This window comes from Arvicanthis niloticus, chromosome 22 (assembly GCF_011762505.2).
Source record: "Arvicanthis niloticus isolate mArvNil1 chromosome 22, mArvNil1.pat.X, whole genome shotgun sequence".
Taxonomy (NCBI): domain Eukaryota; kingdom Metazoa; phylum Chordata; class Mammalia; order Rodentia; family Muridae; genus Arvicanthis; species Arvicanthis niloticus.
Genome location: NC_133429.1, coordinates 21,182,816 through 21,197,271, shown reverse-complemented (window position 1 = coordinate 21,197,271; position 14,456 = coordinate 21,182,816). Strand labels below are relative to the sequence as shown.

At 38.1% G+C, this 14,456-nt stretch overlaps 1 protein-coding gene across 2 annotated transcripts; it reads right to left on the bottom strand.

Annotated features, from left to right (window-relative positions):
• Positions 1-482: 482 nt before the first annotated feature.
• Kera (keratocan) lies at positions 483-7,757 on the bottom strand. 2 transcript variants are annotated; one of them, XM_076920063.1, is made up of 4 exons: positions 7,639-7,757; positions 7,427-7,476; positions 5,117-6,013; positions 483-1,671 (listed from the first exon to the last, which is right to left on the bottom strand). In XM_076920063.1, the coding sequence occupies exons 3-4, from the start codon at positions 6,003-6,005 to the stop codon at positions 1,505-1,507; spliced, it is 1,056 nt and encodes a 351-aa protein (XP_076776178.1). In that variant the 5' UTR covers positions 6,006-6,013; positions 7,427-7,476; positions 7,639-7,757; the 3' UTR covers positions 483-1,504. The 2 variants fall into 2 exon arrangements, with proteins under 2 accessions (XP_076776178.1, XP_076776177.1); XM_076920062.1 differs by lacking the exon at positions 7,639-7,757 and having other exon boundaries at positions 7,427-7,617.
• Between the last annotated feature and the right edge of the window lie 6,699 nt (positions 7,758-14,456).

The following is a 14,456-nucleotide window of genomic DNA, read 5'->3' as shown; positions in this document are numbered from 1 at the left end:
AGAATATAATTCCTTATAAATTTCACCCATCTGGGTGATGTTTTTCCTTTTGAATTTCCTAAAGTATATTTTCAAATCATGACATGTGATATATTTATAGGTATTATATTTTCTCTGTGTATGGTTTTTCCAGGTCTGGTAATAGCTAATAGCCTATATTTTAGGACATAATTGTATATGACTTAATTTTTTATAATTATGAGCCTTAAAATAATTTTTAAATCTTATGCCAATTAACTTTATTTCCTGGCTTAAGAATATTTTATTTGGCTTCTAATTCTAAATTGAGTGTGAAAATAGATATATAATACTCTGCATCATGTTTTCTTCATAAGAATTCATGTTACAAAGGCGATAAGCTTTTGAAAGACTCTCGAGTATAGAAATCTTTTAGTGTGTCACAACTGTGTAAGGTCCTTTTTCTATTAAAATATATTGGGTTGTTAGGAAAATCATTTGGAATACATATAGAAATCCATGTATAAATCTTTCTTATTATAGATTTATTATAGTATATGAAAAATTCATAGGACTAGATTGCAACATCAAAGTATACCTTGCTGACTAATGAAGTACTGAGTTTTTAAAAACTCATGGCAAGCAGGTGTATTACATCATTTACTTAGAATATAAGTTTTGCATGCTTACTGGAAGCAAAAGAAGATAGAAGAACATATTTGTATTCCTGCTAGCAAAATAATTGAAACTATAACACTCTCTTATTATAATGTGCTCCTAAATGAATAGTGAATAGTGTCCTTAAAACCAACATCGCACTTCTAGTTTGTTAGAAAACATTCAATAATTTTATTTAGAAAAAAAACATCCCCCAAATCATAATCAAGATAAGAGCTGAATAGTTTGCAAACTGTGTTTTATAATAACTACAAAATTTAGGGGTTCAGTTACTGGAGATATTGTATAAGATCTCAGAAAACATATTTAAGGAATGATATTGAATTCCCAACTTCTACTGCCTTATCATTTAACTCTAAAAGACTCAGACCTCTCCTGCTTTATTATTTCATCCTAATAACTAGATGTCTCTTTTTATGAAGTCGTTGACTAGTGGGTTTATTATAATTATGACAGAGGAATGTTTCATTTATTCAGATTTTTCAGAGCTTCCTCCTACTACCTCATTGGTGTGCTTATAGGGAGTATATACTACCAGCACACATAAATTTGGTCATATATGAGTAAATTATTTTGAATGTGTAACAATAAAAAAAATGGATATTAGTAGCTGCAAGGAGACAAAAATAGCTTTAAATTGAGGAGCTTCTTCAACTCCGTGTCTGTTTTGTTAATCAGAGGAAAGCAAACTAATATAAGTGGTCCTTGTATATCACTGACCAGAGCATCCTTTAACAGAAACAACAATCTGCACATACAAAAACAATGGATAAGAACAATTACAAGTGTGGTGTATGACCTAAACCTAGAAGTGACAATCAAATCTCATACCACACACATCTACTTTTAAACCAGTTTGGGTTCTGTTTTATATTATGAAAGCCTGAAGAAGCTTGAAGCATGCCACTAAGTCTATTGGGATTGGTGGCTTGATTTCATTCCCATCCAGACGCAGGTAGCTCAGTTGAGGTCCGTGAAGGAAGGCATCCTGTTCTGCTCGCAGTGTGGTGGGGCATATTACCGACATGTTCACATCTATGGAGGCAGAGATGATATGAATGATTAAATTGAAACACCAGAGAGTCTGGAGATCTAGACCAACAGTATACTACAGTGGTCCTGAGGGACTAGGTAACACCAAGTAATGGAATCTGTAGAGATACAAACCATTGTCATATAGGTTATTATGATTCTCTGTTTCCTGAAGGAATCCTGAAAGGGTGTGGGACAACAGCTGCTGTCGTCTTTGTCTCCTCATGCTATGCTCTGCTACGTTTCAATATGGAACTTTACATATTCAGAGTCTTCTCCAGACTGGAAGGCCTTTATGCCAGCCATCTGAATTACAAAACTCATAGAATATTGGAGGAGATGATCTAAGACACCAGTCCCTTGTCCCTCTTCCCATTATAGCCAGCACATACAAATAGCCTGAATGTGAGAAACAAGAGTTTGAACCTTAATTATTTTCCATATGTTAGAATTTTTCTCAGAAAATGAGGAGAAGAGAATTATTTGAAGTATATAAATATTTTACATAAAATTTCAGGTTGCTTATCATGTTCTGAAGAAAACCTTGTTTTTCCCAAAATGAAAAAAGAAAAGTTCACTGGAAAATTCAACGGGCTCGTCATATAAAAGTTCTGTTTCTTGAAAACGTATTTCCTAACAATTAGATTATGTGACAAGGAAATGTATGTACATTAACAATTATTATAAAACAATATGATCCATAAAGCTACAGTCCTGTTATTCTAAGATGTGCAGTTTGGTCTCCATGTGGCTCCCAAACAGCTAGAGCAGGACTATTCCTAAAGTCGTTGTCTGTCTGTGGAACCTGTTCCCCTAACCCATTTTGTCTAGTCTCAGTTGGAGAAATGCCTAGCCTTACATAGACTTGATGTGCCAGCAATAGGGGAGAAACAGTTGTCCGGGGTGGGGGGCTACACTTTCTCAGAGAAGCAAAGGGAGGATGGGAGGGGGGACTGTCAGGATCAGGGACCAGGGTCAGGGACAGGGATTGGGGTGTAAACTGAATAAAAAATGGTTAACATAAAAAGAAAGAAAGGAAGGAAGGAAGGAAGGAAGGAAGGAAGGAAGGAAGGAAGGAAGGAAGGAAGGAAGGGAGGAAAGAAGGAAGGAAAGAAAGAAAGGAAGGAAGGAAGGAAGGAAGAAAGGAAGGAAGGAAGGAAGGAAGGAAGGAAGGAAGGAAGGAAGGAAGGGAGGGATGGAGGAAAGAAGGAAGGAAAGAAAGAAAGGAAGGAAGGAAGAAAGGAAGGAAGGAAGGAAGAAAGAAAGAAAGAAAGAAAAATGAAAAATGAAAAATGAAAAATGAAAAATGAAAAATGAAAAATGAAAAATGAAAAGAAAGGGAATCCCTACCCTGTATTTATTTCTTTGGCAAATAAAACTAGGATTCCTTTTTAAATGAGGGGTTATAACTTTATTTTGGGTAAGGTAAGAAGCTAAAGCCTCTGCTCTTGGCCCTGAATTTACTCTGTAACTCTTTAAACAGCTACTGCCACCCACTTGACCTTCAGTTTCCTCTTTGAACGTCTCAACAATATCACATAGGCTCTTGTAAGGTTTTGTGTTTCTCTAACCATGGACAAGAAGCGAGAGTACTATTACAGGTCTGACTTCTTAGTCCCCGCTTCAGAGCTGCAAGTTATAAATACCCAGGTTGGGTGAGTCACTACAACCTTTCTCAAAATCAGTTGATTGCAAACCATGCTATTGTATAAGAATTATTAAAATAGGGACCGAAGGAACACAACCTTTGAAAATGCTCTGAAAATTTTCAGTGGAGGACACAGTGCTTTACTTCACATTCCTTTCAGTGCTGCTACCTCACTTCTGAACACTGGGTCTCAAGTTCCCAGCATCTATGACTCACCTGCAAATATCTATGTAGAGACACTTGAAATCAACTTTCTATTCTAGTTGTCTGTGGGGCTTCTATTAAAGATAAAATGCACCTGCAGAAGCATAGACCTCTCCAGAGAAAACTTGAAAACTCTGGATCCTCCTTTGGTATTATGATGTTTGACTCAGTTAAACACACTCATCTAACAAGTTTTCTTTCTGGCTAAAGTATTGAACAGTACATTTTCTCACCACATGGAGGAAAATAACTGCCCTGGTGGTAGCATGTTGTTTAGTTCCAGGATTTCAGGCTCAAGTACATGGCATCAATAAGGTAAAAAAAAAAAAAAAAAAAAAAAAAAAAAAAAAAAAAAAAAAAAAAGGATGATACCCAAGCAGTTCCCAAGGGAAAGGTGGTCTAATCCTGTTATGGCATGCTTATATGATCATATGCTTAATGAAACTTTAATGAATGATAACTAGGAAGCATAACTCTGTGACATTTGCCTGATTTACTTTCTATAAACCATTTTCATCAATTCTCACTTCAAGACTGCATTTTCAAAAGCTTTCCAGAAGGAATTGTCCCTTGATTATCCTCCCAAAAGGCTTATGCTGAGACTGAAGATGAATTCTAGGTTGAGTACTAGCAACCCTATGCATGGAACATAGAAAACATTCAGTTCCACCACCAGGGACAGCCTGCCATAACTATGAACAGGTCAAGTTCATCTCAAATGTTTCCAAGAATGAACTTTGTGCAACCACTTCATATGTCAATAACATCTTTGCTTCAATAGACTTCAACATGATCCACTCTCCACTCCATATCTGAAGATCTTTTCAAGAAGGAGTAACATTTTCTTCATCGAGGATATATCACTAAGTCCCACTGATTGACAGCTCTCTAGGCACTGGGTTCCATTTCAAGTGAGTACAACTTTGAGCAGTGATTAACAGTTCTCTATGTGTGATTCCCAGAGCATCAGGACCAGCACCTGAGAAGTTGATGAGAATGAGAATCCCTGGTCCTACCCAAGTACTTGTGACTCAGAAGCTCAGGGGTGGGTACCATAATGTATACTTTAACTGGGGATATTTGATTAGTGATGATAATTATGAAAATGCAAGCATCAACTCTTCTGCAATCCCTTAAATCCTATCCTACATACTACTCTTGAACTTGTTGGTGCCTTACTTTCCTCAACCTATTTCTCTCCCCCCCCAAATTGCAAGGCATGTTGGTACAAGCCTCTTGTATTCATAGCCACCCTGGAGGATATATTGAGACATAAGTGATATCTACCCATAGAGGGGGAAATATCAGAATCCCACAGGAAAAAAAATAGTTCTGTTTATTATCTCCCCTACATACGAGCCTTGTGTAGATTACTAAGGCTCAGGTCTCAATCCCCATCATGAAGATTTGGGCACCTTGATATTTTTTAAAGCTATATCAAGAAAGGTGTGTAATGAAAACTGAAAATAATTTGTCAGTTATATCAGCCTGTTAGTTGTTGGTAGGGGACAACACAAACTGCTATTCCTACAAGGGGCAGAGACTAGACATAGCGATGGACATTTTGGTCTCAGGCACCTCTTTATGGCTACTTACTTTTAATTTTGTTGTGATCGAGGTGAAGGTGCTGCAGGTTAGCATTGATTCGAGGAAAGTTTGTGAGCTGATTGTGAGACAGTTGAAGATCTAGAATGGATGACACATCGAAACCCCTCGATGGGAGACCTGCATCTGATAGTTTGTTGTGGTTGAGCCTCAGGAAGGCCACTTTAGGAATCACATTGAAATAATTTTCTGGTATTCCTTCAATGGAGTTGTTGTCCAGAAAGAGTTGCATGGTGTTGGCTGGTAATCTTGGAGGCATGTTCCTTAGGGCATTCTTAGCCATATTTAGCTGTATGAGACTCTTAAGCCCCTTGAAGGTATCTCTTTGAAAGGCATTGTCTAACAGTTTGTTATGCTGTAGATCAAGAAGGGTCAGGTTTTCCAGATTACTGAAGGTCCCCTGAGGGATCCTGGATACTTTGTTTCTAGCTAATTGCAATTGTTCCAAACTTCTTGGCAATGGAGAAGGTACCTCCTCTAGTTCATTGTCTTCTAGAAACAGGAAAAGAAGCTTCTTTAGCTGGCTTAGGGCCCCTTTCTCAATCCCGTAGTTGGTTATTTTGTTCTTGTTTAAATTGATCCATCTCAGCTGGGTGGCATTCTCAAATGGCTTCTCTGGTATTGATTCAATCTGGTTATTTTCCAGGTAGAGGTACCAGATCCTTGAAGGAATAGGAGGGATTTCTGTGAGACCTCTGTTCTCACAGTATAAGGCAGTAGGGAAACTGGGTGGACAGAAGCATTCTCTGGGACAATAGAAGTCATCGTGGACATCCCAGTCCTCTGGGTCCTGTACATCATAGGCCTGTCTCACACTCTGTGTCCACACAGTATCTGCTATGAGTAACACCCAGAGTAGCAAACAGTTTGGGGTTGCCATTGCAGCGCCTGTGGAGTAAGCAACACATGTGACTGATAATCCACTAACCTTTAAACACTGGCATGCATCAAATCAATATGCACTGTTTTGTTATTAGAGTATCAACTTTTTAAATGCATGCATAGCAACAAAGTCATGTTTATTGAGTACCCATCATAGAAAAAGCACATTACAGACACGGAAAAAAATTAACAGCCACCGAGCAATCTGTGTTGAACCGAGTCAGAGCGAAAGCTGAGAAATGGAAAGCAAAGTTCAGCAACTTTAAGTGCTTTTCCATTTCACGTTATTAATTCAAGAAACTTCACTGAAACCAGTAGTGAGTATAAAAGAACAAAATGTGATCTAATAAACCAAGTGGCCACTCTGTGCTGTTCCTCAGAGATGGGCATCTGCATGTGCTTTTATTTTTACCCTTAAATGAGCCAACATCTGGAGAATATTTTTTAGGTTCTTTGGCCCTTGGACCAAAGAAATATAGAGATCAAAGGACAATTTAGAAGGTTATGGTGAAGGAAGGGTCTAGGATCTGAAGAAAAGTGTGTGACTCATTCCCGGTTCTGAACTTTTCAGGTAAGTTTTCCTTTTGGGAAAAAGTTGTATAATTTTAAGTACAGTATCAGAATTGAGATGTGTGGCCAAGAAATGGAATTATAAATTCTCTCACACAACTGTTATCTCCTATTTAATTCTTAAAATCTCCTTCATATAAACTATTTCTATTTTGTACAAATGTACATATATGCTCATTCCTATATGTGACAGAAAATTTTATATAAAACTTACATATCACTTAAGTAATTTTGGTATATGTTTATTCAAAAATTGTATAATTAATCAGAATAAGAAAGGATACAAATATTTGGGACATAGGTCAGAAATTCCCCTACATTTATATGTTGAATATAGATAATAACAAAGACTAGTTTAATACATTCTGGTGTAGGATACTTTTAGAAGAGAGAACTTTCCCCATTGAATAGCACCAGATATAATAGTCACAAAGAACTACTGTCAGAGAAAACTATATGTACAGTAAATATTTTAAACACACTCTTATGACATATATGTTACACATACATATATAAAAGTTTCAGTTTCCTCAATGTTCATTTAGCTACACCAACTAATAATAAGCACAAACACATTTCACTGATTCCTAGGGACATGAAGATAAAATCACTCATTAATGTTGATCTTTCCTTCCTCCCATTAAAGTTCAGATCTGCTTCTGCAAGCTGTCAGACTTCCTGTGACTGCAGAATGCTTCTCTGGACTGCTTCCAACAAAGACAAGTTAATTTTTTTTCAAAGTAGAGTCATGCATTTTTTGCATTAATTATTGAAATTGTAACCTTAAATCTTTTGAATCAGAACTCCAAATTCCAAACCAAAAGTTGTAAAAAGTACAAAATAGTTTACCTTGCTTTCCAGGAATATACCGTTGAGTCCCGTAGCTGGTCTTAGGTTACCTAAAATAAGTTGATATGGGATAAAAGAAAGAAAAAAAAATGTTTTGACTTTATGCTATTAAATCTCCAATCAGAAAAAAAAAATAAAAAGTATGGTGACTAGTCACCATGAAGATCTTTTGATGTATTGTTTCCACTCTGACAAGCTTCAGGATGGCTTACCTCAGCCCTCTTGGATTTTCTCCTTCCTTTCCTATTGGTCACTGCTGCTCACAGTAATGAGTTGACCCAATCTGTGCTGTCGGATTTTTAGAGTCCCTTGTAAGATGTGTGCATTCTTTGCTCCAATTTGAACCGGTGCAAAAATTCCAGTACCTTGTCACCTATGAAGCTCAACAAGAAAAAAAAAATTAAGTCCAAAAATGGTTTTCAATAGTCAAGGCAGGTTTTCCTCTTACTCCCCAGTTCCAGATATGTTAAAAGATACTGATGTACAGATCTGATCCACCAGCCAGCAACTGAGGAGAATTTTAAATGTAACAAAAACAAAGAGATTTTGAAATGTGTTTTTTTTTCTCTAGATGATCTTTTAAAACAATTAAGCACAAAAGTAAAGGCCAATGTATTCTGTTCATGTGGACATATTTTATTCATCTCTGATATGAAACAGATGCTGGAATGTTTTTATTAAGAGAAGCATACATTTGCAAAATATTAAAGTCCTCCTTGAGTAGCTATAGCTTATTTAAGTACTGAATTTGGTAATCACCTTTGTTTTACAGAATCAATTTTGTAGCTATATTCCATACTCCTTAATTATAACTTTAAGTAACTATTAAAACGGGAGGTCTTTTACTATTATATTTTAGCACATGTTTTACATTCAGTGACTTAAAAGGCATTCTGGTGCATTGCCTTCCTTTATTTAACATATGTTTAAGTTCTTCTATTTATCACATACAAGGAGAGAAAGAAGTAATTCTGTTGAAGGAGAATGCAAACAAACTCTGTCTTGTGTCAGGCTGTATTCTGTTGACTGTAGTCATTTTGTTTGAGAAATGCCTGCTACCAGGTGGTAAAAGGCTTTAATGACTGTGCTCCAGCACCACTGTTCACATGAGTTGTATCAAGGACAGAGAGCACTGTTGTGGAAGGACCTTTCTGAACCCGTATTTCATACTCCTGGCCTTATGCAGGTCAATTAGAACTCAGTTGCACCATCTACACAACAATGGGCTACGTAACAGATTTAGATTAAAAAAAAATAAGTAAATATAGATATTAGGCTTTCTTTGAAATTTGCGCTATACACCTACCTAGAAAAAGCATGCATGCTAATGGTGATAGATTTAATAAGAGACGATTCATCCACGTCTCTTTATATTTCTATGGGCACACTCAGGACGTAATTTTAATAAGTGACTTTTTTAACTCTTCTTCAAAACCAACTCTCTCGTTTCTATATAACGTTTGGCTTTTTGTTTGTTCGATCCCCCCCACCCCTTCCATACTGTCTGTTTCTTTTTGTTTCTAAACTCATGGGACATAAGTGAAATGGAATGTTAGAATCCACACAGTCCCAACTTTCTTTTGGAACAAACTGACAAGTCATTTCTAAATGTATTATCCAAATATTCCTATGTGTTCAGTAGGAAAATCAGCACATTCCACTTACCTCTCCCGCCTATTTTCCATTCACCATTCCACTTATGATCTACTCACTAAAATGTGCTTTCTAGTTCTGTCACTCCTTTACATTGTTCTGACAAACTAAGTCCTGATCTCCATGTACACCAATTTCCTGAAATCATCCTGCGCCACTTACATGACCTGGAATAGTACCAAACCACCTAGGTCATTCAATATTTCTCTTGGAGATGTCACCATCCCAAGATGATGGGATTCCCTCTTGTCTGCATCTTGGGGCTCTGGTCCTTCTTTTTAACCCTATGTATAATGCTGGATTTGCCTCTGAGCATTTAAAGTTCTGAGTTGCTGCCTGCTATCCTGGGGTATTTCCTGATATGTACACAGTTCCTACATGATTCCACCCACCCGCCTTTCTGTTACAATATTTCTTGAAAAAGTTATCTCCAAACTAGCCATGGAACAAAACCATCACTTCAACATATGTTTGTCTACATGCTAGATAGAAATGATGACTATGGACAATAATTTTTTTTTCTTCTTAGTCTTGTGATCTATAAATTAAGGCTAATACAATGTTCAATTTATAACAGTAAAACTACCTGATCAAGTTGCAATGGCACATAAATAAGTCAATATTTTATAATGTTCAGGGTATTATGCATGTATAGATTAATAAAATTAGACTGGAAAAATTATTCCAGTAGATAGACATGTCTTTATACTTCAGTAATAGTCTTGTTGCTGTTGCAAACAGAATAATTTGGCTAATCACAGCCATCAGGATCCATATGACACGAAAAGATATCACAGCTGCTTCTAACTTGCACGACTGTGTTGTGTCTAAATTAAAGTGTCATTCAACTGAGTCTTATATAATGAACATCTATTTACAATTGGCTTCAACATCATGGCTGTGGATTGTCTTCATTAGGAAGGTTTATTTAAATTTTCATTGAGCCTAGTAATGCTGATTAGGAGCAGAATAAAACACACCCTCTGTTGAAATACTGCTGTTCTAGATGCCTTTATGAGTAATGCAACCCTGCATCCTGGTCCTGTGGGGTTAGTGTGGTATTGTGAATCCGCTTGCTTTTCCCTGTGCTCTGTGATTCTCCTTCAAAGCTAGCTACCTGGTTACCTCCACCATCAGTTATCCCCCACTCCCTTTTAAAGTAACTTCCTGTTACCTTACATAGTTCTTAAAGACCTTTTATTGGTTCTTTGTGAATTTTACATCATGAACCAAAATCTCACTCATCTCCTAGTTCCCTCATAAACCCCACCTGCCTTTGTAACCTCCCCCTCAACAGAAAAAAAAAATTACTTTGTGGATGCCATAATGTGTCCCACAGTGTACCCTTTCGTCCACTTCTTTCCTTGCAAATATACATTGCAATGAGTCATTGGTCTGGTACAAGGCCTCTGGCTTCTGCTGCTCTATCAATACTGGATACTTACTGGGGCTCTTCTTGGATATCCTGTCATTGAGCAGTGTCATGGAGTTCCAGTAGTTTTGTATCTGTAGGGCCAGCTCCTTAATATAGTTCATTGATGGGAAAGATGGGGTGGGCCAATTCAAAGCCCTGGATCTGGGCCTGAGCATTATCTGAGCTGGCTAGGCTGCCAGCTCTCCCACAACCACACCATCGAGGTGAGCTCTGCTGCTCTGTCCTGGCTGGCCCATCCAATGCCACTTCCAGCAAGATGCATAGCCAGATCTCCTACTTGCATGCCCTCAGGGCAGGCTCATCCACACCCATACATACCACCAGGGCCATCTCTACTGTGCTGCCCAGGTGAGATGCAGGGTAGTGCAGCAGGCAAGGGACAGGGTCAGTTCTTCCGCTCTCTTGACCCCAGAACCAGTTATTCCAAATGTCATAGATGGCTAGGGACAAGGGAGAAGAGGAGAGGATCTTTCATCTGTCCACAACACTGCAGAGCAGACAAGAGTTAGGGTTGACAATCCATCAATCACTCCCTCTGGGCCAGCTCACCTGCAATCCACCCATCTGGGACCAGTTCCCTCACCTCACAGCTGGGAAGGGATGAGGGTTCAGAAGAGCATCTCCCCTTCACCCATGTCATGGTACAGCAGACAAATTGTGGGGTCAGCTCTCCTATGCTCACACCCACAAACCCAGCTCACTCATTCCCCTGCTACCAGACTTAGCTCTACTGTGTTGCACCAGCAAAGTGCAGGGCCTGCTCTCTCAAGTGCTGCAGCTGGTAGAGGGCAGAGCTAGCTCTCTGTTCTCATAACTGCAACATGGCCAGCTCCCCCACCACTTGTAGATAAGAGGAAATGAGCTGACCCTGACCCTGGTCTTGCCCCTCTCCAGCTGCAGTACTCTGGAAAGTGGTCCACATATCCCCCAGGAAGCACAGTAGAGCTGGCCCTGGTTGCAGGAGTTGAGGGTTAGATGCCTGAATGTATCGAATTTGGGAGAGCTGGTCCTGCCTTTCATCTCCCATGCATGAACATGGATGAGAGAGAGAGAGATCCTTCTCCCCGCTCAACACCGTTGGCAAGTGGGGAGTCCTGGCCCTGTGGTCATGAGAACAGGAGAGCTATTCCTGTCCCTCACCAACTGCAGCTCTTGCGTGGGAGGAAAGCAGACACTACACTTCTGGGCAGTACAGTAGACCTGACCTTAGTGATCCTAGGGTGTGAGCTGTCCTCACTACTTGTCTGAAGTAAGATGATATGGGTGAGGGAGACATGCTCACCCACCTCATGCCTTGCCACCTAAGGCAGGCAGGAGAGTTGATCCCAAAGTCATCAGAGTGGGAGAGCTGATCCTGATCATCACATACTGCAGCACTCAGGAGAGCAAACCCTGCATTCTACATGTTTTTGAAATCTTATTTTCTTTGAAGAAATTAAAAGCTTAACCATTTATTTCCTCAACCTACCTTCTTCTCTGACATTTGGAATGTGTAGAATTCTAATTTGAAGTATCATCTGTGTAAGGGTTTGAAGATGTTTAAAGAAGCATCATCTTGTGTTTCAATGGTTTGCTTAATAAAATATGATAAACTTATCTCTTTTACTTTCTTCAAAATGTTTTTGTTTGAAAACTTTCAGAATTGCCTTGTCTTTAATGTATTAGTCATTCAAGAGAATCTTTGAAGTTGGAGGTTCATATCTATGCAGACTAAAGAGGTTTTTTTTTTTTTTTTTTTTTTTTTTTTTTTTTTCTAGTTGTATTTCCTGTAAGTCTCAGAAGGCAGACCTTTTTGGTTAAAGTCTATAGTTTCTTATCAAATATTTTTAAATTCCAATTTTAAGAATTTTTATGCTATGTTTCATTGATATCCTTGGGAGGCCTGCTATTTTCTGAAAGGAAACGTAGAGAGAATGGATTTGGCCAAAGGGAGGTATGATGGTTTGTATATGCTTGGAGTGTCACTATTTGGAGGTGTGGCCTTGTTGGAGAAGGTATTGCCTTTTTGGAATAGGTGTGTTACTGTGGGCATGGGCCTCATCCTAGCTGCCTGGAAGCCAATCTTCTCCTGTTTGCCTTCAGATGAAGATGTAGAACTCTCAGCTCCTCCTGCACCATGCCTGCCTGGATGCTGTCATATTCCTGCCTTGATGATACTGGACTGAACCTCTAAACCTGTAAGCCAGCCTCACTTAAATATTGTCATCTATAAGACTTGCCTTGATCATGGTGTCTGTTCACAGCAGTAAAACCTTAACTAAGACAGGAGGTAAGGTAGACTTGGAGGCGTGAAGAGAGAGAAAACTGCATTTGGGATATAATTCATGACAGAATAGTAAACTAAAAGCTAAACATTGTTTTTCTTTTTAAAATATTTATTGTAAAACATTTTCATACAATAGAGTTTGATCACATTCATTCTCTTATTCTAATTTTCCTCTGCCCATCTTTGTACCACCTTACCCAAGTAACTTCATATTCTCCCCCCACCTCTCTCTTTCAAAAACAGGGAAGACACAAGCCAAAAACCTAAAATCAAAACAAATAAAATGAAAAAAAAATCAACATGTCAAAATTGTCAATAAAAAACAAAAAGTGCACACAAAATTATTCAGTCCTTCTTTATTTTCCTTGTTAGCCAACTACCGCTGGGCGTGGGACCTGCCCTGCAGTATGGTTGACTAAGCAGTGACACTACTTTGGACAAAATGCATATTTTTCTCAGCATTTATAATTGGAATTAGCTTCTTTTTTAGGAGTGATATTTTGTATGACCCCCTTTTCAGTGTTGCTACTTTGTCATTTCTGATCCTTCGCATGCCTTTTGTATACAGATTGAGTAGCTGTGAGTTCATATGTATGTCAATTCTATTGAATCTAGAAGAATTTTATTGTATTTTCTGGATTTCATTAAGTTTTATAGCCTAACTTGTGTTGTAATAGCACATTTACTATTAGAAGTTGTCCATTTGTGATCTTTCCAATAATTCTTCATTTTCCTGTAGTTAATGTCTTCTTTCATTCCATTCATGTTTATTTTCTTTCATTCTTCACTAGTTTTGAAACACACACACACAATTCCACATATGGTATGAATTAACAAAAAGTTGACACATTTCTTTTTAAAGGAGTCTGTCATTTATTTATTTATTATTTAATGTATATGAGTACACTGTAGCTGTCTTCAGACACACCAGAAGAGGGCATCCAATCTCATTATCCAATCCCATTACAGAGGGTTGTGAGGCACCATGTGGTTGCTGGGAATTGAACTCAGGACTTCGAGAAGATCAGTCATTGCTCTTAACTGCTGCAATACATTTCTGCTGCAGCCCCCAATACATTTCTTCTTAGTATATGTTTTGTAGCTTTGGATTTTACCTTCCTACTAATATAAATTTCCACTATAATTACAAATTTAAAAGTATAGTTCAGTGTTTTCCGTTTGCAGTGACCAGAAAGTATGCTGATTCCAAAATGGATTCAAACACTGTAGTGACCTTGTCATTTCTAAGCTGTTAACATGCCATTTATAACTCGAATGGTGCCAGTGGCTCCAGGACCCTACAAAGGCTTTCATTACTGGATTTCAATAAATAAATAAATAAATAAATAAATAAATAAATAAATAAATAAATAAAAATAAAAAAGTAGCTTTGTAAATTCGTTGATGTGTGACCAGAATCACTTGCTCTGGGTTCTCTGAGCCTCTCTATTTTTTTTACAAAGTGATACTTTAGACTGGAACTTCTCAAGGTTATCTGGAGTTAGGCAGCTTAGAAACCATTAAATGTCAATATCTTCCTGCTACATTTTTGAAGTGACATCTTAGAAGGCATCATTCCTTCATTAGGTGAAGAAAATGCCATCTATGGCCACTGCTCCCAGCACACTGAGAAGAGAATACTGGATCTAAGATTTACTCTTCTTGCCCTCTGCCTC

What these genes read in the sequence shown, in the direction of transcription:
- Kera (XM_076920063.1), bottom strand. Translation starts at nt 6,005, where the DNA reads ATGGCAACCCCAAACTGTTTGCTACTCTGGGTGTTACTCATAGCAGAT. An exon ending in CGATCACAACAAAATTAAAA is followed by an intron (nt 1,672 to 5,116) that starts GTAAGTAGCCAT and finishes CTGCCTCCATAG; the next exon opens with ATGTGAACATGTCGGTAATA.